Here is a 26,867-nt window from a genome sequence, read left to right on the forward strand (position 1 = left end):
TCGCTGAACCCCCCTCCTCCCAGCGGGAGCCTCCTGCCTCGGCCGGGCTCTCCCTCCGGGGGAACCGGACCGGACCGAGACTCCTCCGGGACACCCCAGCTCCGGCCGAGCCCGCCGCAGCCCCGGGCGACGCTCGGCATCGGGCTGCGGGAGCGGCGGAGCCCGGGTGGGTGTCGGGGGGTTTGGAGCCCCGGTGTGTCCTTCGCCAGGTCCCGGTCGCGGGGGATTGAGCTCTCGGGGATGCTGGGCTCTCGGCAATTGGATTAACAGCTAATTTATTTATTTTTAATCCACCGTCATTACAACCGCTTCGATTTGAGGGGATTCAGGGCGAGACGAAGAGGGGTGCCGCCCGCCCCTGCCCGCTCTCCCGAGGTGAAGCATCGCCGCCGCCGCCGCTTTTCCACCGGGTTTTGCCCCGTTTACAGAGAGCGGTGGAACAGAACCACCTAGGGGGGGGCAGAGCTGCCCGGGACCCCCGGTCTGGGAGGCCGCACGGGGGCCCGTCCGCCCCAGTTGGGCACGGGGAGCCGCTCGCCTCGATGATGGAGCCGGTGCCGGAGCCGGAGCCGGAGCCGGCGCCGGCCTAGGGGGGCCGCGGGTCCCGGGAGCTGCTGTGCCGGAGCAGGAGGGTTTCGGGGCTCCCCCGCTGCCGGGTTCCGGGGAGGCGGTGGGCTAACTCCGGTAGTAGCGGAGACCCTCGGACTAGCGGGCTGCGGGCGCTGCGGACACTGTGGGGAAGAGGGGCCGGAGTCCCCCCGACCCCCCGCTTGGCCCGGCGGGGCGCGGGCAGCTCGGGGAGGAGGGTGGGATGGGGAGGGGGGCAGAGACGGGCCGGGGCCGGGTTATTTCTTTATTCGTTTCCATCTCGGTTGGCCCTTCTCCGTCGCGGCGGGGGTTCCTGTGGGTGAGCCCCCCGAAAGGACGGCACCCCCGCCGCGGGAGCAGGAGCCGGACCCGCCGTTCCCTGCCCTGCCCGGCCCTGCCGCCGCGCTGTCCGCACTCCCGGGGCCGGGCAGCGGCCGCCGAGGGACTCTTTGTTTACCAATCGGTGTCACGGACCCGGAGAGCAGGAAATTGCGTCTGTGTCGGGCCGTTAATTTAAAATCGCTCTTTTCCACCCACCGCCTCTCCCCGAGCCGGTCCCCGCCGCCCCGGGGTCTCACCCGCCCGCTCCCGGCACCGGCGGCGCCCGGGGGATGCGCAGAGGAGCGCGGCGGCGGCGGGGGAGGGCCGGGCCGGAGGAATAAGGGCCCCGTCTCTTTCTACGGTCCCACCCCCGCCCGCTTCCTCCGCATCTCCCTCCCCTCGGCCTCCCCTTCCCCTCCGCTCTCCCCCCCGCCCCCCCTAAAATCACCACCACCCTCTCCCCATCTCCCGGTATAGATTTCCCCCGCACGCGAATCCCAGCGCAGCGCGGCGAGCCCGGGCATCGGCAGGTCCCTCGCCCGCTCCCGCCGTCTCCCCGCCGCCTTCCCCGCCGGGACCGGCGCTCCATGGAAGGGCAGCGGCGGCGGCCGGAGCGCCTGAAGTTTGCCCGGAGCGAGGTGCCGCGGGAAGTGGAGCTGGGGAGGGAGCGGCGGGGAGGGGGGGGCTCAGCCGCCTGTCAAAGTTTTTAACTCCTTTTTACCCCCCCTCTTACCCTCTCGGGACACCCCGACGGGTTCCGTCGCTCCCCCCCCCCCCCCCCCCACCTCGGCACCACCCCCGGCCGGTGGAACGGGGAGGGGGGGGGTGCGCTTTAAATGCCAGCCCCCCGGGTGGGAGAGGGCCGGCTCCGCCGCGGAGAGGCGGGAGGGCGACAGCCCCCGGTGGTCTCCGGCCATGGGGGTGAGCTGGGGCGCGGTGCTCCCGGCTCTGCCAGGGCGCTGAGCCCCCCGGGGAGGGGGGGGGGGAGCCGGGGAGGGGCGGGGAGGGGAAGGGGTCTGGGGAAGGTAGGGGGGGCTCCCCCCCCCCCCCCCCCTCCGCCTAGTCTTGCCTCCTCTCTCCCTCTCTCTGTCTCTGTCTCTCTCCCTCCTGATGTTTGATCCCGCCGCGGCGCCCGCAGGGATGAGCGATGGAGGGGCCGAGCCTGGCAGGAGCCCCGTGCTGCTGGCCGAGCCCGCAGCCACCGGGCGGGCCCGGGAGAAGGCGCCGACCCGGGCGGAGCTGGAGAGCGCTCTGCGCGGCGGAGGAGGCCGCGGCGGCTTCAAGGACATCCCGGGAACGTCGGCGATCAGCTCCGGCTCCTCCAAGGAGTGCGCCCCGGACAGCGAGAGCCCGTCGGGAGCCGGCGAAGCGGACTACTGCCGCCGCATCCTGGTGCGAGGTACGGGCAGGGTCCCCGGGCCCCGGTTCCCCGCTCTCCGCTTCCCCCACCGGGGCACTTCCCGGCTGCGCTCGCCCCCGCCAGCCGGTTCCCCTCTCCTCGCCCCGGGGCCGGGTGGCAGCGGGATGGGCCACGCTTCCCACCCCCCCGCGTCCCTCCCCGACACCGCTTCCAGCGCAACCCCGGGCGTTCCCGGGCGCTGGCCGGTTGCGAGAACCGGCCTCCCGGCCCCGCCGCCGCGCTGGCGGCGGCGGCTTCCCCCGGCTGCGCTCCGTGCGGCAGGGACCGGGCCCGGTGCCCCAGCCCGCTCCGCCGCGCGGCTCCCGGGAACGGAGCCGGGAGCGCAGCCGGGCTCGCCGTGCGTGCGCGCTCCGGTTTGCGGCCGAGGGGCCGGGGCTCGGCCGGGCTTAAGCGGGCCGAGCCGAGGTCCCGGAGAGCAGCCGCGGGGCCACGGACCCCCCGGGCCGGCTGAACCCCGCCGGGGGGACGCGCAGGCACCGGGAGAGGGGCGAAAGCATCAGCTTTGCTTTTAAAGCGTTGTCGCAGGAGAAAAGCGTCACGGAGCGGCGGCGAGTGAGGGGCTATTATTTTTTTTTCCTCCCCCTCTTTATAATATCACTCTTTCGGCCGGGGATGGGGGGACGCGGCGGGCTCGGCCCGGGCTCGGGGCACGGCGGGACCCGGAGCCGCCGCTTCCTGCCCCGCCGCCCGCTCTCAGCCCACCGCCGGCCCGGGGCTCGCCGGGACCAGCCTGGGTTTGTGTGGCGAACCCCGAAAGTTTGGGGCGCCTGGGCGGGGATGCGGCAGGTGCCGAGCTCTCCCCCGGCTGCCGGGGCGGCAGAGCTGCTCCATCCCGGGGCCGCGCTGGGGGATGCTCAGCGTCCCCCTCCTCCGCCGCCGCCCCGTAAACCGGAGCCCGGAGAAGCTCCGCGGCCGCTCGGTGTGCAGGGCCGAGGCCGCCCGGCCTTTGCCCCGGCCCTAAGACCAGCGCTCGGGTAGGGCGGTGGGAACCGGAGCCGCGGCCCCGGCTCGGCCGTGTCCTCCCTCCCTCCTCTCTGCCCCCGGTGTGGCGGGGCCTGCGCCGGGTCCCTGCTCGTTCGCCATGACCGGGGCCTGGCACGGCACGGCACGGCTCGGCTCGGGCATCCCGGCCCGCCCGGAGGCTGCGGAGCGGTTGGCGGCCGGGTAGCAAACATCCCCGCCGCCCACCGAAGCCTCTTCCCCGGCTGTCGCGATAGGCGCCTGTCGCCTGTCGCAGCCCGAGCCCTCTACGGCCGCCCCGGGCACCTCGGCGGGGTAGCGGGCACCGCTCGGGAGCCGGTCCCGGGGCTGTCCCCGGGTCCTCGGTGCTCGCCGAGGCCGAGCCCGGCCGCCGCAGCCCCCGCCGGGGTCAGGCCGGGGTCAGGCCTCTCCTGGGACCGGCCTCGGCCCTACCGGGGCCGTCCCGACAGGCCCGGGGCTGGGAGCGGGACGGGGGTCGGTCCCCAACCGCGGGGGTAGGATCCCCACTTCTCCCGGTCCCAAGGACCCTCGCCCGGGAGCGACCGGTCTCACCATCTTGCTGCCGCAGCCACGGCGCGGACAAAATGGTGGCGGGGAGAAACGGCGCAAATCAACGGGAACGGAGCCGAAGTAAAGCGGGGGGACGTGGCGGGGAGACTCGGTCCGCGGGGCCAGGGGCTCGCCGGCTCCCGGTCCTCCCCCGGCCGGGGGTCCGCTGCCGGGGAAGGGGGTCGGTGCCAAGCACCGGCCGGCGCCCGGGAAGCGCCTCCAGGTTGGTTTTTCCCACAAGGTGGGGTTTATTATTATTATATTTCTCTTTATTTTAATATAAATTTAAAAATATTTTTAATTTTCCCCCCAGGCGCGGGGTGAGCCGGCGGCGGGTGCCGCAGGGACCGCTCTCCCCCACCTCGCTGCCTGCCCCGGGGGAAGGGGCCGCATCTCCCCCGCCGGACCCCGGTCTTCCACGGCCCCGCCGCAGCGCTTCCCGGTGCGGAGCGGCTTCCCCGGGGCCGCCCCCCGCTCCGGCCCATCCCCGGTGCTCGGCCGCCGTGGCTTTGGTGGGGACGGGGCTCTCGGGGGAGAGTCTCCCGTCGGCGGGAGCCGCTTGGGAAGCGGCGGGGTCGCCCGTGCCCTGAGAAGCCCGGGAGCGGAGGGGGATTCCCCGGCCGGGCGCCTTCCCGGCGGCTCGGCCAGGCTCAGTCAGCTCACCGGTACGACACGGTACCGGGGACCGGCCGTGCGGGACGGAGCCTCCAGCCGCCGCGACGAGGGTGGCTTTGCCCACGGAGGCGGCCCTGTCCGCCCGGCCATCCCCGTCCCGTCGAGGCGGCAGGTTTGGCGGGTTGGACGCGGGTAGGGCTGGGGGCTGCAGGCCGGCAGCGGGTCGGTCCTTAGCGGGGATTAACGGGACGAGGACTCGCCGGTGGCGGCCGGGGGAGCCGAGCCGCTCCGAGGCCGGTCCCCCTGGCAGCGTGGGGGTTGCAGCCCCAGGAGTGGCTGGAAGGAGGGGGGGGAGGGGGGCAGATGCCCGGGTGCTCACCCCCCTCATCCCAGTCACCTCCCGGGGGCTGCCCCAGCGCTGTGCCCGGGGAATGAAGGCGGGACGTGGGAAGCTCTGGGGGGACCCCAGTGCTGTTTGGGGTGCACTAAGAAGGGCTGTGGGTTTCTGTGCCCCCCAAGTGTGTCCCATGGTGTGTGTGCTACCATGGCTGCACCAGCCCCAGGCACGGGGAGGGATGGGTGTACGTGTTGGGGGCTGGCAGGGCGGGTGTGCGCCCCAGAAATGTCCTGGCAGCCATGGCGGTGCAGAAACCCCGTATACACGGGTGTGCGCGGTGCGTCCCTGGGCGTACGGGGGCATCTGTGTGTGCCTGACCGTGCTGCGTGTGTCGGTGTGCAGGATGCGTCCCTCCTGCGCCTGCTGTGCTGTGCTGCAAAGGGTGTGCGGGCTGTAAAATCGCTGTTCACCAGCTTGGGGGTCGGTTTCCCAAAGCTACTGCCCGCTCGCCTTCCCTCCTGCTCCCTGGGTGTGTCTGCCCGTCCTACCTTGTCGTATTTAGCTGCTAAGGCAGAGGAGAGATCGATCCCCTTGGCACCAGACCTCTTTGGGGGGATTTCAGTCCCAGACCTTGTCCTGGATGTGCTGCCGTCAGGTGTAGCCCGGTCCCCAAGAGCAGAACCTGTCATCGTGGCCCCACTGGGGAGGCCAAGGGCTGCTGGAAAACCCTGGGTGGCCGATGCAGGACCTGGTGGGCGTTGGGGGTCTGGGATCCAGCGGCTGATGGGGGAAGGCTCTGAGGAGGGGATTCCTCAGGCAGGATGGTGTTGTGCCCTTCCTGGTATGGGAGGATGGCCATGGGCCCCCCCAAACCTGCACAGGCGGGCAATAGGGCTGTGACCTGCCTGTGCTGCAGGGGCTGCGAGGGGCTGGGGAGAGGGTTTTTTTCCTCTCCTCTGCCAAGCTGGCACCACGGGCTGTGCCCCCATCCCTTCCCTCCGACGCTGTGCCCATCCCGCTCCCCCCGCCCCGCTCCCCATCTGCCGGGGGGAAATAACAATAAATAATACCCGCAGTAATGCCGGCAGCGCCGTACAGAGCGGTGAGGGCAGAGGGGCAGATACTTGCAGCTGCGGCTGGAAAGCATGAGCGTCTCTGTTTGCTGCTCCTTGCTGGCAGCCCCGGCTGTTGTGTTGGGGGACCGCAGCGCGGGCATGGGAGTGCGGACGTGGTCTGGGCATCATCTTTGCAAACGCTCTTCTCCTTGCAAAATGGTTCCCAGGCTGGCGTCCTGATCCCGCCAGATACACCACCGGAGATACAATCTGCCTACAACCCGTTTCCTTTCCGACAGCCCCGTGACCACCCGTGGGTGCAGATCAGACCCCACGCTCCTGGTCCCACCAGACCCACTCCCACCCTGGCCCTCCCCAAGCCCTCTGCGGCCCCAGTGCCTCCTGCAGTGCCGTTCTCCGGGCTGGAATAGGCTGGCCGTGCCGGAATGGTGCCTCTGCCATAGACCACAACGTAGCGGTGGGAAACTGGCTTTGGGATTGGGATCCCTTTCCCAAGTCTGTGCTTGCTCCCTGCTCCCGCTGTCCCCGTGCCGGCTCCGCCATCCCCATGCCCGCTACCAGGCTGCTGCTCACTATTTTTCTCCCTTCCTGCCCCAGCAATTTTATAATCCTTCCATGCCTGAGTCAGCCAGAAAGAGAGAAAGCAACTTACCTCCAGCCAAGGCTGCTGGGGACCTTGGGTTCCCCCCCGGGCTCGGGGCCGCTTGCCCAGTGTGGCTTGTGTGGCCAGTTTTTAACCTGCAGGAAAGCCACTGGGCAGAAATGTGGAGCTCTATGGCTGGCGGTCACCTAAACCAGGCTCTCCCCTGGTGTTGCTGGTGCTTAAGGAAAGGCAGCACAAGGAGCACGAGGGGTTTGGGGTCTGGCAGGAACCCGGCGGGCAATTTCTGAGGTTCATTTTTAATATCTGGTGCAGCATTTGGCACACAGAGCCCGTCGGTGTCCAGCAGGGAGGTGGGCAGGGGGGTGACCGGGCACATCCCAGCCCGTAGAGCTAGGACCGGTGTCCTGGCACCTCGGGGCTTGGGACTCTGTGGAATTTTCTGGGTGAGCTTGTCCTTTGTCAGTGGAGAGGAAAGCTGTGGCTCCTTTGGAGGGGCCGCAGGCGGCATCCCACGGCGTGAAAGGGGCTGTGCGGGGCTAATGTGGGAGGTGATCCCTCCAGCTTTTGTTTCCCTATGTTCAGCCATGGGCAGCAATAGTCCCGGCCTCGTAAAATCTGCTGCTGTGAGCGGCTCTGGGAGTGTGGCACTTCCAAAACTTGTCCTTTAATAGAGAACTGCCCCAAAGTAGGAGCTGCTGCTTTGCAGGAAAATATTCCTTCAGTGAGAATAATTCTGGAAAGAAGGGAATTGTAATAGAGATAATTTTTTTTCAGTATTCCCAAGGAAGGACAGAAATAAATAAATAAAAAAATTAATTAACAAATCTTTAATTTTAACTTTTTCTTGGTTTGGCACTGTTTTCTGCTTCTGGCTTTCAAAAGCTATTATTTCTGTGATTAAATGCTCAGTTTTTTGATTTCTATTTATCTCTTAGAACAAAAAAAATCCCTTTTTTTTTTTATGAAGACTTATTACTGTTCCCCGGAGGTTTATAAACTTGCAGCATCTGGGACCAGAGGGGACAACTGAACTGTGGGATGTCGCCTCTTTTAACTGCAGCTGGGGGGATTTCTTCCAGTTATTCCTGCAGTGAGCCCAGACACACCAGCCCTGACGGTGCAGCCAGTGTTTAATTTAGCTTTTCTTCCCCCAGTAATGTCTATTTTGAACCAGTTCCCCCAGCCCAGCTCTTTTTCCTCCCTGGAGACTTTTTCCTGACGGCCCTTCTCCCCGCTTCCCTCCCAGATGCCAAAGGGACGATCCGGGAGATTGTGCTCCCCAAGGGCCTGGACCTGGACCGGCCCAAGCGGACGCGGACGTCCTTCACGGCGGAGCAGCTCTACCGCCTGGAGCTGGAGTTCCAGCGCTGCCAGTACGTGGTGGGCAGGGAGAGGACGGAGCTAGCGCGCCAGCTCAACCTCTCCGAGACCCAGGTAAGGGTCGTGGCGGCTCCTCTGTGGTGGGGACATCCTCGTGACCCCGTGATGTGGCCACATGCAGTCCCGTCCCCCCCCCGGGGACAGGGGCGCTGGCCACCAGCGTGGTGAGGGCGGTGTGGGGAGGCAGGGACAGGCAGAGTGGGTGGAAAGTGGGGCTGGGGTGGGCGAGAGCTGTCCTGGGGGGGATGTCAGGGCTGAGCCGACCCTGTGGTCCCAAACCCGGGTGGAGGGGCTTGGTGTTTACTGGGGTGGAGGGGCACTGGCCAGTGTTGCAGTTGGGAGCCGGGGCTGAGCGCGGCCGGGGGGAAGCGTGTGCGGTGCTGCGGGCAATGGCTCTCCTCCACCCCTTTCTCTTGAGCGGAAGGAACAGTCAGTTTAGGGTTACGGGGGGGGGGTGAGGGGCAGCCCTGAGCGGCGTCCGCAGGGACGCCCTCCCCCCCAGCCACCACGCTGCTCCCCCATGAGCAGCATCACCCAGCTCCCCCAGGAGGGTCCGGCAAAGCGGGGAAGAGAAAAGAGCAGGAGGGCATCAGCAGGGACCTGAGGTCCTTACGGCAGCACCCACAGTGCGGGGTGGGCGAAAGGGGTCGGGTGTTGTCGTGGGTGCTGTCAGGATTGGGCTTTTGGCTGTGTATGAGCTGGATGGATCCTGCACGGATCCTGCACTCCGCCGCTCCCCCCTTCTCTGCAGCCTCTATGGCTTCGCTCTCCGGCTCCCAGCAGGCTGGGGGTGGCGCTGGGGACTGTCCCTACGGACCAGGGGGATTGTCCCTGCAGACCAGGGGACCCCCGAGCTGCAGTGTGGCCTGGGCATCTCTTCTCCATCCCTCTCCAACCCCCCGCACGCACGTCCCCGGATGGAGCTTTGCCGGCGGGGAGTGATTTTGCCGGTTCTCCTCTGCTGAGGTTTGCCGGGTGCGGAGAGAGCTGGGCTGAGTGGCGCAGCCTGGGCGAGCGGAGGTGGGAAGGGTTTGCGCCTGGCTCAGAAGTTGGTGTTGGTGTCCGCTAAGCAAAAAGTGCATCGGCTCAGGGTTGCGATGGATTCGGCTCTAAAATTTATACAGAAATAGTAGTAGTAGTAATATAATAATAATAATAATAATAATAATAATAATAATAATAATAATAATAACAGCAACAATAATAATAAAATTATTGAAGACTGCAGTATGAAACAGCACAGCTGGGAACTACAGAAAAACCCCGTCAGCCCACTCTGCCCCTGCTCTGGCCAGTAAGGCACATTTGGAGACAGCTACATGGTTTTGTTGATTCAGATAGGAAATAATTTCAATTTTTCCAAACCTCTTGTGGGACAAACCTGTTCCGGATGTCAGCAGCCAGGCCCCTGGCTCCAAGCTCCCCCTGTGTGCCGAAGGGGTTTGATTTTGGGGTGACCCTATTGCTCCGTGGTGCTTTGGCACTCGCTGTGCAGCTGCTGCATGGTCCTGCAAGGGGGAGCAGAGCCTCAGTGCCCTGACAGAAATAATTGCTCTTGGCTTTTTTTGGTAGGAGAGCAGGTGGGTTTTTTTGGTAAGGAGCAGGTTTCTGTCTGCGGGATACGTGCAAGGCGGCTGTGCCATGGTTAGGAGTGATGCACCCCGGTGAGCTGGGTGCTGCACATGGGTCCCTTTCACGGGGTCCCAGCTGAAGTCCCGGTCCCAGCATCACCTCCAGGGAGCCAGGAGGGACATGGGTGGGCTTGGCCGTGCCGTGCTGGGGGAAGAGCTTCATCTCCCTGGCAGGCACGGGAAGGGCCGGGCAGCTGGTGAGGCTGGCGGGAGCGTGGGGCAGAGGGCTGTGCAGCCTGGGGCCGGGAGGGCGCAGCCTCTCCGTAGGGACTAATGTCCATTTATTTACTGCTTGCTTGGTGCCTCACTGCTGCCTTCATCACTCCGTGAGAAAATTCACACCCTGTAGGCCACGGCTGTCTCTTCTCCTCTTTTCTTCTCCTTCCCACATCCTCTTTTTCCCGTGTCTCTCCTTCATCTCTGTCTTTTTTAATCCCTTTCTGTGCTTTTCACAGCATTTCCTTCCCTGCAGCAAACACCCAGTTGTACCTTCCCGGCTCCCTTCTGCTGCCCGTCCCTCCCCAGCCACCGCCGTACCCGGGGACAGCAGTGCCAGGCTCGGTGCCTGGCTTCCTCCTCTCATTAGCAGGGTGCAGCCCCCCTTGGGATATCATTTCAGGCTCTCTGCACACTCAGGCATCACCCCCCACCCCAGTTCCCCAGTGTTCGTGGCTGGGAGGTTTCCTCGGTTGTTGCTGGATGTCTGCAGAGTTTTACGAGACTTTTTAGTTCTGGAGGGTATGGCATGGCTGGACACAGCGTGCTGGTCCGATCTGGATGTGGCCTGGAGACTGGATAGTCACCACCAGCCACTCCTGTCCCAGGGGGGTCCTCTGTGTCCATCAGCTCAGACAGGGAAAAATCCAACATTTGCAACAATCGGAGTATTTTGGGTACTTTTGGTGATTTTTCTCCCAGTGTTATGCAGGAGCACGTCGCAGGACTTAGGGCAGTTCATGGTATAACTGCTCCATCTAATGTTTTGTTGGTGGATTCCCAACCAGCAGCATCTTGTGGCTTGCTCTTGGTTGACATTTGCATTGTACTGGTGGTTGGGATGGTGGGACGGATCCTTTTTGTCCCCTTATTGAATGGTACCCTGGTTTCAGGATTAGGAAGCCTCTCCCTGCCAGCTACTCCCGACTTTGCTCTCTGCAGGGACCCCTGGGTGTGATGAGAGCCCACCATGTCCCACCATAGGAGGGAAGAGCAAAAGTGGGGGACACGGAGGAAGGGGCTGCCGAGGAGGGGGTTTTGTGCCTGTGAATGTTCAGGGGGAAGAAGAATGATTCATCTCTGCTCCTCTGCAAAGAGAGAGTGGTGCAAACAGCGTGACGAGATAGGAAGAGACACGATGTCATCGCAGCTGGAGAGCTGCAGCCAAGCGTCCCCGTAAGTGGGTCCGCTGATCAGGCTGTGCCCCTGAGAAATCCTGCCGGAGAAAAAAAATGGCCTCTTTTAGGATCTTATTTTACTTTCCTGGCATCTGACTCTGCTTTTTGGCAGACTTCGAGGCAGGAGGCTACTGCTGCTTCTTGCGAGGAAGCCAGAGTGGCCCACCTCCATGTTGGGGAGGAGGAGTCTTCTTGCTTTCTCGTCTCCGGCCCCTGCCGCAGGGGAGAGGGGAGGTCACCCAGCACAGAGGGGTCTCACCCAGGCTAAGGCAGGGAGCAGCGGGGCAGCCCCTCTGTGCCACCGCCGGCGCTCCCTGGCCTGGAGCAGCAGCAGCTGCCGAAACTGGTGCCCATCGGCAGCCACCGCGGATAAGCCTGTGCTCCCCTCACTGCTCGCCAAGCTGCCTGCCAGCATCCTGCCGTGCCCCGGCTCACCTTGCTGTGCCTCCAGAGCCAGGCGAGGATGAGGAGGGTACTTCTGTCTACCCCAGCTCTCTTCAGCCCAGGGAATTCACCTCCTCCCTCCAGGGAGCCATGTACCTGTTCTGCCTCGCTGGGAGCTGCTCAGCCTCCAGACCAGTGCCATTCATGCTTTTTCTAATCAACCCGTGGACATAGTCAGTTAAGGGAGTTTAATTAACCAGTAGAATATTTTCATTAACTTGTTGAGCAGCAGCCTGGAGATGCGAATGTGCCAGCAGCTGCTGCATCCCAGGTGAGCTCCCGTGTCCCGGGTGCGGAGAGTTGCGGAGGGGCTGCCCAAGCCCACCCAGCACAATCCATCCAGAATCCGGCCCCATGCTGCGAGCGGAGAATAGCCCGTATTCCCGCATCGGGCTTTCTCCGGGCAACGCATCCCAAGGCATTAGGGGAAAAGTGCCCCTTCTTAGTGTCATTAAGGGATAGAAAATGCAAGGCAGAGAGGAGGCTGCGAGGCAGCAGGACCACAGGGGGATGGCGGAGGGAGGATAATTCCCACAAATCCCCCGGCAGGAGGAGAGGCGGGATGGGCTGGCCGAGGGGATTTGCCTGGGCCAGGAGGCTTTGCTTTCTGGGTCAGGAGTTCAATGCCAGGCTCAGGTTCAAGTAACCCGGTGTATTTGCCAGCTCCTCCTGTCCTCATTAGGACAAAGACAGAGGAGTGACACTCACATCGAACAAGGGCCCCTTTTGAGGACGGGGCACCCAGGAGGTTCAGGACAGGGCTGGTTGTATCAGATGTTCTCCACGCAGCACCCAGCTCCAAGCCTTGTCCCTCTGCTGAGAGGTAGCTCACCTCTTCCCAAAGGCAGGAGCTTTGAGGGACAGGGATGTCCTCAGTTGAGGAGGCCATGCCCAGGAGCGCTGCTGGCAGCTTTTGGACCCATGAACCTCCTGGAAGATGCTAGTGAGCTTTTGGGCTCCTTGGCTCCTGTGCAGCATCTGAAGACCCTTTGTAGAGGGATGGTGGGGCACAGAGTAGAGAGGGGTCTTAGCATGGTGCTTCTTGCTTGCCTGGCTGCTGGAAAGCCCATGGGACCCCCATGGATCCCCCGTGTTCCCTTTGCTGCGATGGGCTCCATCACAGCCGGTCTGGCAGACCTTCCTTGGACAAACTCCTGGGTCATCCTTGACAAAGCCTGGGCTCCTACTTCTCCATCACTGCCGGTGCCCTCATACCTCCCAAGCATCCTGCGCGGCACGGGGAGGGTACTCGCAGCACAGAGCTTTCAGGACCGCGATCCCCCTGATGTGGAGCAAAACATATGTGAGAAAGCAGCTGAGCCAGAGAAGGGGCGGGAAGGTCTATTTATAGCCTGGCAATTAAGATGATGCCGTTAAAAATTAATTACACCTCAAGTCATTAACAACTATCAGTCCCTGCAGCGAGAGAACAATGAAACAATGGCTGGTGCCAGCACAAATTGTCCTCTCACAGGGAGAACCGCAGGAAAGCTGTGGTCTGGAGGAGGTGAGAGTCATCCAGAGCTTGGCGATGGGAGCTGTGGGTTGGGGTTTCCCCAAGGCACAAGAGGCAGGTAGGACTGTAATGCTGCTCTGCTTGCTGCAAAGTAGTGCACTCCTCATCCTTGGAGTCTCCGCAGTCCTCAGGGTACAGGAGAGCTGAATTTCCAAAGCTTTATTGGAAATCCCTTTTCTAGACCATGCAGAAAATACAGGTGTCATAGCCAAGTATCTTCTTTTCTGAGGAGGCCTCCATCCATCCCTCCCTTCATCCATCCACCCACCCATCCATCATGCTCTGCTGTGCATAAGAAAATAGTCTTTAACATCTTCTGTGGTCTGTGTTGCCTCCACCCATCTGCTTCTGTCGTTAGCATTCGTGTTCCGTGCTGTGGTTGCTTACACTGACCGTTCTCCCGTGGGTAATTGCCCAGCGGGGAATGTTTTCTCCCCTCTGCTTGGGGAAGCTGCAGCCCCGCATGCACTGTGCTGTGGGTTGGGGTGCCCCATCCTAATACAGCCTGGTTTGAGGGGTGCTTCTCCCACCCCCTAGTGCTGTTCCCATCTGGGTTCTCCGGTCCGTCCCCCTGGGCCACTTCTGGCAGAGCTTTTTCTGGATGGGCTGAACTAATCAACCCAGCAGAAGGGTGCCCTGTTCTGCTGGGGCAGTTCTCTGCTGAACTGGGTTCCACCCACCTCTTTAAGGGCCCTGGGGCGCTCCGGGGCTGGCTCAGGGGATGTGGGGACAGTGGGATGGAGAGGCAGCTAGCTGGGGGAAAGCATCATGTCCAACCGTGGTAGCCTGCAGCCAGCTCCTGCTGCTAAAACCTTGGGTACCGAGCCTGTTCTGAAGCGAGTGGGTGGCAGTGGGGGATGTCAGCCTGAGTGATCCCATATTTAATGACTCCTGGGTCGGATCCAGATGCCAAAGATATCTGACTCCCACTGGCCTGGAAGGGAGGTGGGTCCTGGGTCCCATGACAGGTGATGGCCACTGGAGATGCCCAGGGTCACCCTGGAAGAAGCTGGACATCTCCAGTAGCTTCTGGGTCCCCTACCCACATGCCAACCTATGTCAGAGCATGCTTGTGGAGTAAACCTGCTCACGTGGACAAGCTAATCCCATCCCCTCCTCGTGGCGGGGGCACGTGGTGGGGTTTACCCTGCAGCCGTGGGGCCCTGGGCTGGTGGCAATAAATCTGCGTTATAAGCAGGTACCACGTAGCGGCAGGACCAGGCTGGCACAGCCCCGCTGCTGCCCTCCGCCTGCCTGGCCCCAGCCCTGTTGACCCCTTGTGTTCCTCAAAAATTTGCCTTTTTCATTTCCCAAAGCGTTTCAGGGAGCTGGGGAAGCGGGTTCGGGCAGGTGAGCACCAGCTTCTCGGTGGGGGATTGGAAGACATTTCTAAAGAGAGGAAAGGAGCAGCTCTCCTCAGGGGGGAACAAGGGGACACTCTGGATATAGGGGTCTTCTACAGGACAGCTGCTCCTGCGATGGATTAGATAACCCAAAATATCTGGGTACCTCTACAGTTCCCCAAGCTCAACTGGCACTAGGCAAAGTGGGTAATGTAAGTAAATATGAAATAATTAATTGAGATTTTTATCATTAAGCGTTTTCAATCGCAAATGCCTGCACAGTAAAAAAACAATTACAGAATTTGTGATAGAAAATTTCAGTTTCAAACATTGCGAGAGGGCTGGGTGTTTCCAGAATGATCTCCAAGGCTTTCTCAGCGTACTCGGAGTGGATATGATCTAAGATAAATTGTTTCCAAAAAATGACAGTTTCTGATGCAAATTGGTTTTGGTGACAGTTTTGGAGCTGGCTCCGATGCTGGGGCAGGAACCCCAAATGTGAGGGCCCGAATTGCGGCCACTGCCCCGGGGTCTCACCACCAACTCACACCCTCTGGCCAGGTGCTCCCACCTCTCCAGCTATATTTTGTTTTCCACTGGGAGGAAACCATACTGGTTTGCCCTGTGCATGGGAAATGGGTGGAAACACCACATCCGCCTGGATACTTTCCGCTGGATCCTGGTGTCATGAGAGGGGACGTGACCATGGGGATGGCCCTGCTGTCCCACCTGGCTCCCCCAGCACCCAAACCGGGTGCTAATGGCTGAAAGGTCAAGGGGGGCTCTGCCGTGGGTGACACCACCTGGCACACTCGCACCACAGCCAGTCCTGGGCAAATCCCACTGGATATCAGATCCCCGGGGCTGGGGCTCTGTGGAGAATGTCCCTTCCAGGGAGGGATGGCCGGTGCCCGGTGGTGTCTCCCATCCATCCCAGGCTGCACTTTCTGAAACCCTAATAAATGGGGGAGATCATCTGTCAGCCTTCACCAGCACCTCTGAGGAGACAACGAGTTGTCTCTACCCGATTTTGGTGTGTTGGAGGATGCTCCCTCTGGGACACCTCTCTCTGGGGCCACCAGGCTGGATGGTAGAGGACACTTTACCACTGCCAGACCTGCCCACACAGCCCAGCACCGTCTCTCCCTGCTTCTTCATCTCATTTCCATTTGCAAAGTGTGTGGAAGCACCCGGGAGGTTCCCCTGCTGTGAAGCAGAAAATATCCTGAACTTCGGAGCAAAAGCAGGCCAAGGGCATGCTTCTGGCTGGAGTTTTGGATCAGCAGTGGGGCAACGAGCTGTTAGGGGGACGGGCTCCCAGCTGAGGGCACAGCCAGGTCCCAGCGGGTTGGGGACGGTTCCCACCTCGACTGTCCCCAGCATGCTGCCGGGCTGTGGGCTGGAGCTCGGTGTGGCTGTAAGCATGGCCCCAACCATGTCTGTCCCGGGCTGTGGCAGAGGGTTTGGGGTGGGTGGCGCAGACGGGGTGGCCCCAGGCACAGAGGGGCTGGAGGAGAAGCCAAGGGATGAGTCCATCGCTGCTCAGGGCCGGCTCCCCGTTCCCGCTGTGGTCGGGGAGAGGCAGGCGGGTTGCGCAGCCGCCGTGCCGTTATGAAACCTCTGGCCGAGGCAGCTCTGGGCAGTGAGCCTGACGGCTTATGCAATGCCGGGGGCCCGAGCCTGCGCCGAGCCTGCACCCAGCCTCCACCTGCCCCGGCCTCAACAGCTCCATGAGCCCGCAGGCCCACTCGGGATGAAGGGAGGAGGAGGAGGAGGAAGGGTGGCCGGGGTGCTGTGGGGAGACATCGGAGCGGCAGGCTGAGTCCCACCTTCCCCTGTGCCGTGGCGGGCGTCAGCTGATGGCGGCGGGGAGCTAATCTGGGTGAGGAAAATGGCCTCGGCCGGCAGCTATGAGCAGTCCCGGATGGCCGGCGTGCCGGAGGTGCGCACGGCATGGGATGTGTGGCAGCGCCGGGGTCAGCCCCAGGGCAGGGCTGCCAAATAATAAACACCATTAAAAAACAATAACATCCCCCAGTCCTGCCCATGCGGGTGCCGGCGTCTGGGATGATGCTCATGGGTGTCCCCAAGGGGAGGATGAGGACCATCCTGTTTGGCCACCGAGCAGGGGGAGGCAGAGGGGCTCAGGCGTTTTGGGGGGTGGTGGGGGATGCTGGTGTGTGGGAGCGTGTGCGCCGGCGCGAGGAGGGTTTAATGAGCAGGCGTGACGTGCCCGCTGCCTGGGACCGGGGTGGGCAGGCATGGGGACTTCGGGCTCCCACCGGCAACCCGTGATCGCTCAAGAGCGACGTCCCACTGCTGCTCAGCCGTGAACTGGCAAAACGCATCAGTTAGGCGCCAGATGATATTAAAAATTAGCCGAAGAGAGGGGAGTGCGCTGCCCAGTCCCCGGCTGGCCAGTGTGTCCGCAACCTGCTCTGCAGGGACCATAGCAGGGACGGGAATGCTTCGGGCAGCGTGCTGGGATGGACAAGCGGAGCAGGGGCAGAGCGAGGCAGTTGCTGGACCAAAGCCCTCAGCAGATCCCCGGATCACCGAGCGCTGGGGTGCAATGGGCTCCTGCCCTGCATGCACCTTTCCGTCCCCGGAGCGTGCAGGGAGCTTGGCCTGCCGGCGGGGGGTCTCCATTGGGATTAACCGCTTGGAAATAATTTGTTTTGTAGCTCGGAGGTGTTAGATGGAGGGCAGGGATCGGAGCAGCATCCCAGCTCCCGGCATCTGCAGGGCTGGCTCAGCCTCCGGAGAGGGGCCTGGTGGCAGCAAAGGCCATGCTCAGGCACTCCTTAAATTCGTGGCACAGGGCACCGGGGACCAAACCCCTCTTGTGCTCAATGCCGGTGCCACCGCACTGCCGATAGCCATGGAAAAGCCACGGGCACAGCACACACTGCCCCAAGGCTGTTCCTGAGCAGAGCTGCCTGCTCCCGCTGTGCCGTGGCACAGGTGCTGCTTGCCACTGGCCACACCATGCCTGGAGCTGGGAGCCTGCCCGGAGCCGGTGCCATGGGCTGCGGCCGCTGCTCCGGCAGGTGGGGAGATGCTGTGTCCCTGTTGCCCGGGTTTATTCCCTTCCTTGGAGCTGTGCCGGTGCTGCTGCCCTCACCCTGTCCCTGCCTGACCAGGGGACCGGGGTGCTCGGCAAGTCCCGCTCCAGCAGCTCGGGCAGCTTCAGGGAGACGTGACCCCGTGCAGATGCTCCGGTCTGGGGGGGGTTCTGTCCACACGTGTGGGCACTCCGGTGCGTGCACACGTGGTGGGGCATATGCAAGTGCCGGCGTGTGTGCCGGAGCGTGTGTGGAGCAGGGTGCGTGTGTGCATGCGGGCGTGTGGCATCGGTGATCCGGGAGAGGGTTTAAGTGGCTTGGCGCAGGATGGGGTGCACTGGCGGAGGTCTGGAGCGGAGGGAGAGGGTGGCTCAGCCGTCTGCATGTCCGTCCTGCTGCTTGGCAGGCACACAGACGGTCAGACTGTTGCAGAACATCCCCACGGCAGCGCCCCCAGAAGTTCAGATGCTCGGTGACATTTTGAGTTGGTTTCCCTTTGCGAGGGGAGCAGGTGACACTGAAGACACAGCTCTCCTGCTTTCCTCCCAGGCGGGGAGCGGTGATGGTGCTCTATGGCATGTGGGGAGGGACGGGGAGAGGCTGGGCTGCGGAGTGGAGATTCCAGGGGGCTCCTGGAGCCAGTTTCTGGAGGAGGAATCATTCCTCAGGGAAGGGAAACCACATGCAGAGGAAACCCCAGCAGAAGGAGGAGTCTGTGGGTACATCTCTGTGACCCTCAGCAGGTCATTCAGTCATGTAGCAGGCACTAGGGGTGTGTGTGCATTTAAAATAAAATAAAACAATATAAAATAGATAAATAAAAAAAGAACATAATCGAACAGAATCGAATAGAATCGAATCAAATAGAATAGCACCGAACCAAACCAAATCAAACCAAAATAAAATAGAATTTTTTTTTTAAATAAAATAACATAAAATAAACCTCTAGCTGCCTGAGTTAGACAGACGTGGGACCCGGAGGCAGCATGGCTAGCAGGGGATGTGGCGACCTCCCGCCGGGCTCTCCGAGGGCTCCACTTCCCGCTCCCAGACACACGTCTTCCAAGCTGGCCGATGGCCCTGTGGACACTCTCACTGCAGTAAAAGCTGCTTGGGAGTGGAGGGAATTGCAATATTGCTTTCCTGGAGGTAATCAGCACTGTTTCGGCACTATCCTTGCCCTTCTCCTTGGAGGAGTGTTTGGGCAGCGTTAGTTTTGGTGTGAGCAGGGGGCAGCAGCCCAGGGGAAAGCTTTTTTTGGGAAGAAGGGAAAAAGAAATAAATTTGTCCTTCACATCCCTGCTCCAGAGCTGCTGCACCACGCTGCCAGCTCCCCTGAGACCCTTCTCCCGGCAGTTTGGGATTTGTTTGTTGTGATTTCTTTTTGCCTTATTCCCTGTAAACGGGAATGTGATGGGAGTCACGTAGCCTGTGATGGATGAACTTGCAACCCGAGGTCCTCAGGGGGTCGAGCCCTCTCCTGTGCTGCTGGGTGACAGCAAGACTCTCAAGGAGAGGGGGATGGGGTCTACCATGAGGCTCCGTGGTACCATGGGGAGGCCTACCAGCTGGTTTCCACACCACGCACTAGGAAGCATGTCCTGGAATGATCAGGCAGCAGATTTCAACCTTCCAAACTGCTTTTCCACCCAATATGCAGTTGAGGCTTCATACTCTTGGTCATTGCTGGTTGGACACTACATCCAGCCTCTCTACCAGCAAGAAAAGGATTGACCTTCCTCCAGGGACTAGGTAGCTTCAGCTTCTGATGTGGTGAAAAGAGTGGGTGGAAAGAAAATCTTGTATGGAGGACAGGAAAAAGGTATCTGGGACCTGCAGCTATGACTGAGTCAGTGAGATGGTGGTGGTGGTTTATTGTGTGCTGAGGACTGTTGTAGTGAGTCCTGAAGGCTTTAGGTGATTCTGCCAATCTGGGACAGACCTGTTACAGCACTGGGGTTATCGCCTTTCCTTTCTGGTGGTTGTTATTACAGTTCATGCTCTGGTAGCACCTGCAGGTCCTAGGGGAGGTGGGGATCCACCATGCTCAGTACTCAGACACCAAAGCAGAAAAAATGCTGTCCCTAAGCAGCACGTTTCCATGCAGGGTTGGGCAGAAAACAGAAGTGAGAGGTGCCGCCGTCCCATCTGGTTGGTGTCAGAGATGGGAACTGTGTGCCTGTGTCCCAGCTGGGTACCTTTGAACCTTGTCTGTATCTACAACATGACAGGCTTAGATCTGGATAAGTCTTCTAGGAAGGAACATGCTTTTTTACCCTCTGGTTAGAGTCTCTGCTGTGGAAGCCACCTCTCCACTAGAGCAACCATGTTGCTGTGTTTAGCATCAAGCCATCTCATGCTGGCCAAGCACCAGCGCTCTCAGGGCTCAATACATTCGCAGTGTTATCAGAGGGGGGAATGGATGATGACGTGACCGCATCTGTCATGTGTGACCCAAAACCAGCAAGTCAAGATGGATGGTTGTGGTGAGAGTACAGCTCCCTTGTCCCTCCCTGGTGAGCGCACACGTGGCTGGTGGCTATTCTGGTGGATAGACTGAGATCTCTGCCCTGAATTTTTTATGGAAACATCCAGCCCAGGACAGAGCAGATTTTCCTGCTTGATTTTCATGCTGCAGGACCTGGACGAGTCATATGCTTCCAAGCTCAAATGGACTCGAAAGGCAGGTGGACCTTTCTGATCAGCTCATAGGACTTTCTTTCTCACTCTAGTTGATCCAGGGCATGTCTTTTAGGAAAACCTCCTGCGCTGACCAAACAGCTCAGTGTGATGGTGAGCGCGCTCCTGCCCCAGGAACAGTGCTCCACGGGCAGTTCTCTGCATGGTCCACCCATAGTGTATCTGCAGTTCAAGTCTGCCTTGCTTCAGGCCAGGGATCATGTCCTACCTCTGCCCACTCTGGCAAGAAGTCCCTGTGCTCTTACCAGTCTCTCTCCTGCTGCAGAGACTGAGCAAAGCAGATTTCCAGATCCAGAAACACGAGGGGCTTTATCCTGAGATCCCTCCAGCCCATCACTTACCTTATGGAAAGGTAGACACTGGACCTGGTCACAGTAATTAATTGAATATCCAGCACCAGGACTCCTTCCCCAAACACTCACATGGATTTATAAATCTGCAGATCATGCTTATACTCATACCTTTGGCATCATCCTGTTTCTTGCACGTGTCTCCTAGGGCTTTCAGAGTCATCTCCTCTGTACGTCTTGCCTCCTCCCCGTCCTCTGAGAGTCACCTTCCTTTTCTGGTGAACGCATGACCTCTCATGTCCTGTTCTTCAGTCACATCCAGATACGTGCTGTTGTCTATTTGTCTGCATCCAGGCTTGACCTGACTGGCCTGTCACTTGTGGTCCTGGATTCCACAGCCCCAGGCAGGGGACTTGCAGCCCGTGGGAGCCGTGGACTCTTCCTGGGACTCCCCTGCAGCAGGGACAGGCTTCTCCTGCCCCCCCGCCCCTTGCCCTCCCCAGCTGTCCCCCAGGGTGACACATCTGTGAACCGGCCTTTTTCTCCATTCCTATGGAAAGCATGCCCTTCATCTTACTTTCTTCTCTCCTCCCTGCCCCCCCCTCCCCCCCCCGAGTCTGGCAGGAGAGCTGGAGATGTCTAGTTTTCTCCCACAGCCCTTCAGTCATTACTGTAGCTCACCGGGTTGGTAACTGAGAAATAAAACATCGCACATGGGACTATGTTACCTTCTCCGTAGATGCTGGAGATGTGGTGCCCACCAGGGATGCACCAGCATGGTCCTCCTTGCCCTTCCTCCAGGTCAGACTGGGAAGGGTGTCATTGCCACGTCACAGGCACACACCAGTTCACCCAGTAGTTTGAATGAGGAAGAAAGCTGCGTTTTTAGAGAAGGAAATTAAGGCAGTCTCATCAAAGCAGACTTTGGTAAAGCACTTGCTGTGGTGGCTGATGGGGAGTTGTGAATGAAACCGGAGCAAAAGATGACTAGCAGACTTACAGTGTGGAGGAGAAACTGTAACCGAGGGGAGATGGTGGAGGATATTGCTGAAAGATGAAGGATCAAGGCTGGAGGGAAATTACTCATGGACTTGTCAAGGACTGCATCTGGCTGAGCTTATTTACATCTCCAGTGATAGGAACTCAGGGCTTGATCATAATGGAGGATGAAAAGGACATGGATCTACTAATTAATGACAAGCTGTATGTGAACTTTAGCCATGAAGACAAATGTGATCCTGCTCATCTGATATGTCACCAGTGCAGATGGGGAAGAGCTCATGTCAGTCTACGAGGCATGAGGAAACCATATTTAGCATAGCACGATCAGCTTGGGTCATGGTGTTTAAGGGTGATGGGCACAGAGAGGAGCTGCAGAGGTAGACTGAAGATGGGAGAACCTCCTGCAAGAGGATCAGATGTAGAACGAAGGCAGGGAGGGCTACAGAAAATTTCTATCTATACCTATAAATGGAGATGCAATCATCAGCAATGGCATCAGCCAGCTCTAGTGAAAGAGGAGTGAGAGCAGAGGATATCCAGCCTGGGAAGGGGCTCAGTGCTGGGATGATCTCCCAGCAGCAGCACTGGGAAGGTAGAAACCAATGAGTCCCCTTCTCCCAAGGACCATATTGCCACCCTTCCCCAGCTGAACTCTGTGTCAGGATGTTTGAGACCGGTGTCACTTCAACCCTTTCACCCTCCTGTCCTTTAGTGTTTCCCCTCCTGTCCCCAGTGGCGTGGAACTGGCTCTTTCAGCACCAGAAATTCGTGCACATCAATATCCACTTCAATTTATATAAATCTGTTTATTGGACTTGCCCATATGCGTTGCTATTAATTGTTGGTATTCAGCGTCATACCCGAACAGATGACTGTTGCCCCTGGAAAGTTACTCCCCAGCTGACCAAGAGCTCCCAGGACAGGCAGCAGCACAGACCCAGCACAGAAACAAAAGCCAAAACACCCAGGAAAAATTAACTCCCATGGGAAGCCAGAGGTGGAGGGGGAATCAGACATACCTCTGGAGACCCTGACAAGGCCCCTTTGGTTTTATGGAGCTGTATTTGTTTTTCACAACCTGTAGAAGACAAACAGAATGTAAGAGCAGACCTTAGGGGACACCAGGGTTGAGGAGCCTGTCTCTACTGGTGGTCAGTGGTGGAGGAGTAGAGAAAATAGTATGCGGGGTGTAAAGTGGTCCTGTCCTTGCCATATCTTTCCAGCCACTGGCATTTTGGGGGGCGCTCACCATGAGGAGGTAACCCAGATCATCGTGTTAAATCTTGATGGATCTGTTCTCCCGCGATTTTTCCGAGTCCCTTATTCAGCCCACTTGCATTTTGACTTCCAGGGCACCCTGCAGCAGGGACTGACACCATCTGTGCTGCCCAAAGAGGCTCTGCCTGCTGCCTTGCTCGGGTTTCCAGCCACTACCTGGTGACCACACCTGATGCCTCCTGGTCCTTGTGTTAGGAAAACCCCTGACTCCTCATGGCTGCTCCCTTTGGCTGCACCAGCTGTGATGCTGCAGAGCGGGAGCATGCTGCACCTGCCTCGTCCCTTGGGGCTTGGTCCTTCCTTCTGCAGGATGCTCTGATGTCTCTGCTTGCCCCTCTCTGATGTGCAGTCACAGGGCTGTGCCTCTGCTCAGGTAGCGTGCTCCAAAGTCAGTAAGAGTGTTAACCGATCGACTGACACCCTGCCCTGGCTAGTGCTGCTCAGCATGATGTCAGGCTGGATATAAGGAAGAAATCTTTTACGTTGTTGAGGGTGGTGAAACACTGGCTCACGTTGCCCAGAGAGGCAGTAGATGCCCCATCCCTGGGAACATTCAAGGTCAGGTTGGACAGGGCTCTGGGCAACCTGATGTAGTTGAAGATGTCCCTGCTTGTTGCAGGGGGGTTGGACTAGATGACCTTTAAAGGTCCCTTCCAACCCAAACCATTCTATGATTCTGTGTCCCACAGCCTCTTTCATAGTGTTTTGCAATGCAGAGAGCTTTGCAGGGGCTGTCTGTGCCTCAGTTTTCCTTTGCACTGAAATCCAAGCGCAGCTGGGGAGGGTCTCTGAGACCCATCACAGGGTACCTGGAGGCAATGTACTCAAACTGGGAGGGTGCAGACACTGGGAACAGAGGAGTGGGGTGAGCTGATGGTGGGTTCGCAGCCCTGGAGCCTCTGTAGCAGGCTGAGACAGATGCTGGGCTGAAGGAAGCGGCGTTTGGGTTGGGCTTGCAGCAGAGGGGCTGTGGAGCACCCTGGTTTGAGGCTCAGGGATGGAGATGGTCCTCAGCTGAGAGGATGGGCTCCGACACATCCCTCAATGTCCATCCTCCCCAGCACAGTGAGGTGAGGCTGGGACTGGGCTGCTGCACCCAGGAAAGGCCAGGAGATGCTGAGCCCGATCTGTGGGTGGTGGTGTTGGCTGTGGGAAAGGTGGATGCTGATGCACCCTCCCTGCCAAGGAGGTGAGGAACCAGCTGCCACCTCCTGCTGTGCACCTGGCTGGGATGGGAAAATATGGCTTGCAGGCAGCTCCTCTGTGCTTCATGCCCATCCTCAAGGACATAATCATGCTGACAGGGTTTTTCTGAGCTCTTGCTCTTCCAGAGTTGGCTGGCTGGGGGATGCTTTGAGCGGAGTACGCTGAGGCTGTGCATTTCTGTATGGGCTTACACCAGACCTTCGTTAAGACGTCAATAATGACATGGCATTGGGGGACTGCGGGAGTTCCATTCAGCCCCAACGCCTGTGCTTTGGGGCTGCCAGAATTCAGCAGCTTAAGGAAGTCCCCACCAGAAAAGCTGGTGGGCTGCTAATTCTGCATCAGGTCGCCATGCCCCAGGATATAGGACTGTGGGAGCACACAGCCCTGCCCAAACCCATCCCACTTGCCGACATGGAGGCACTGATGGGGATGGCGGGGAGGGGACGTCAGCCCTGGATACCCAGCTGGACTGTGATGTGGGTCCAGCAGTCCTGGTGGCAATGAGGGATCTAGGGTGCCTGCGCAGGGCCAAGGCATGCACAGGCAAGGAACGTCCTTGAGAGCTTTCATGTGGGACCCTGTGGGTAAAGCTGGGGTAGGACATGGGCTGGCAGTGGCCTGTGGTCCCAGGAGGTTTTGGATGAGGGATATTAGCTCAGTCCCATGGTCCCAGTGTCCCCACATCGCTCGGGAGCACCTCCCGCCACTCCTCCCTGAGCATCCCCAGCCTCCGGCCAGCTTCTCCCAGACGTCAGCTCCGCTATTATGTCCCCGGAAAGGGGCCGGGGGGCTGAGACCTCCTCCACCCCCACGCTCCATTAGCTCTGTACTGTGGGTCTATTGTGCCAGGGGACGCGCGAGGGCCGTGTCAGTGAGCAACTGTCCTGCCCCAATGAGTTTCCGATGACTCGGATGAGTTTGAGACCTGCTGGCCCCGGAGCAGACGAGGACAAAGCCTGTGCTGATGTGCTGGGGTTGACTCCTGGGGTCCTGGACAGCATCCGACTTGTCCACTCCCGTCTGCCACGCTCTAATCTGAGTGTCTTCCCATTCATCTCCTTCCCTCACCTCCATCTCCATCCGTCTATCTGTCCCTCACACCTCTCTCTGTCTCTCTCTCTGCCTGTCCTACCCCTCTGCTCTGTCAGGGAGGGGCAGAAGTGGGGGGCTGCCCTCCCAGGGGAGAGGTTAGGGGATGCGGGGGTAGCTGCAGGGGGATGGGAGCTGCGGGCTGGGGACCAGGGACCACGTCCAACCGGGCAAGTCAGGGGCAAGGGGGTCCCATGGGGCCTCAGCCCGGGCTTGCTCCTTACTTTGGCCAGAGGCAGGTTGGGGTGGGGATGTCCCCAGCTGGGTTCGGGCACAGAAGTGGGTCTGTGTCCAGAGATCCAGGGCCACCAGGAGCTATCCTGTCCCCTAATGTGTTCCCCTGCACTGTAGCAAGGCCAGGTACCCCCCCACCCTGCCCCGTGTCTTGGCCCGGTGATGAAGGTTTGGGACACAGACTTGGGTTTGACGACCATCATAGATGAGAACCCGCTACATCCCATAGCTCAGCTCCCCTGGGAGAGCCAGCACAGGGCAGAACCGGGCAGCGGTGGGGTGGCTCAGCCCCGGGCTTCTGGCTCCAGGCTTCTACCCTGGGGTCCTACCTTGGGCTCCTGTCCCCAGGCTCCTGTCCCTGGGCTCCCATCCCTGGGCTTCTATCCATGGGCTCCCATTCCTGGGCTCCCGTCCCGCTCCCTCCTGTCCCCTGCAGGAATTTGCCATTTTCCTGGAAGCGGCAGGTGGGAGCCACTTCTCCCTAGTCCCTGTGGTGGGGGATGGATCTCGCTTGGGCGTTTATTTTAATACGTCTCTCTCTCTCTCATATCTCTCACTCTCTCCTGGTTCTTGCCTCTCTTTCCCTGCTCCCCCCGCGCTCTCTTTCCGTCCGTGCCTTTCTGTCCCTCCTACCCCCGTCCCCGGCTCCCCTCCCCCAGGTCAAGGTCTGGTTCCAGAACCGACGCACCAAGCAGAAGAAGGACCAGAGCAGGGACTCTGAGAAACGCTCCACCGCCACTTCAGAGTCCTTCGCCACCTGCAACATCCTCCGGCTGCTGGAGCAAGGCCGGCTTCTCTCCGTCCCGGCCCCCCCCAGCCTCCTCTCTCCCACCTCCAACCCCATCGGCAGTCCGACGGGTAATGGATCCAGCTTGGCCACCCCAGGAACCACCTCCCCGGGGCTCGGCGGTGGGAGCAGCCCCCCGGGGCCGGGAGCCTTCAGCCTGCAGGTCCCTTCTCTCGCCGCCTCTTCCTCCTCCTCCTCCTCCTCACCCAGGCTGCCGGCCGCCCCGCTGTGCTTTGGGGGGCCGCTCCTGGGCAGCCTGCACGACCTCCCGGGCACTTACGGACTGGGCACTTCTGCTTTTGAGCCTTACACGCGGCTGGAAAGGAAAGACAATTCTATACCCAGCAAGAAGCCGAGCCCTTAAATCAAAATGAGTGTCAAAAGGCCTCCCTCCCCCCCGCCACCTCCGTCCCCGCAGCCCCCACGCACCCCGCAGTCCGCACCGGGGTTGGATTTGGCAAGTGGGATGCGGAAGACGGGTTTACTGACCGTCCGGGTGTGTGTGCGAGTGTGCGCACGCGCGTGTGAGCGTGCACGCCTGGCCCCCCGCCCCAGCCGCACCAGTACAGCCGTGGATGACACCCCGCAATGCCTCACCCCAGGGCTGACGCTGAACCCGGTCACGCCTAAGGGGGGGTCCCTGGGTGTCCCGTGTCACCAGCACTCTCCCATCCCTCGCTGACACTGCTGGATCTGCCAGGGCCACATCCTCCCCCCCCTCCAGATACCGCCTGTTCAGGGTTTGGAAGACGATGCTGTGGTCTTGCTGTGTGGGCTGGGAGAGGAGCAGCTCCGGGGGGGATGCCGGGGGGTTGCTGGACTGTCACCTCGGGGCCCGTGGTGTTGGGGTCACCGCCAAAGCCCCAGTGAGCAGGAGGGCACCCTGGTCTCTGCCCGGCCCTGGTGTCCTTGGGCAAGCATCAGGCCTCAGTTTCCCCACCTGCAAAGGACTTTGTGTTGTGGCTGAGATTGTGTCGGAGCACCCCAGTGGCTGTGGGGTCCAGGTCCCCTCTG

General features: G+C 60.4%; 1 protein-coding gene across 1 annotated transcript; it reads left to right on the forward strand.

Annotated features, from left to right (window-relative positions):
• Positions 1 to 2,019: 2,019 nt before the first annotated feature.
• On the forward strand, positions 2,020 to 26,342 carry VAX2 (ventral anterior homeobox 2; the record flags this gene model as incomplete). The annotated part of the gene is made up of 3 exons (XM_082482881.1): positions 2,020 to 2,308; positions 7,738 to 7,925; positions 25,726 to 26,342. The coding sequence occupies 3 exons, from the start codon at positions 2,020 to 2,022 to the stop codon at positions 26,215 to 26,217; spliced, it is 969 nt and encodes a 322-aa protein (XP_082339007.1). The 3' UTR covers positions 26,218 to 26,342.
• Positions 26,343 to 26,867: the final 525 nt, after the last annotated feature.

Source organism: Vanellus vanellus (genome assembly GCF_965231255.1).
Source record: "Vanellus vanellus genome assembly, chromosome: 4".
Taxonomy (NCBI): Eukaryota; Metazoa; Chordata; class Aves; order Charadriiformes; family Charadriidae; genus Vanellus; species Vanellus vanellus.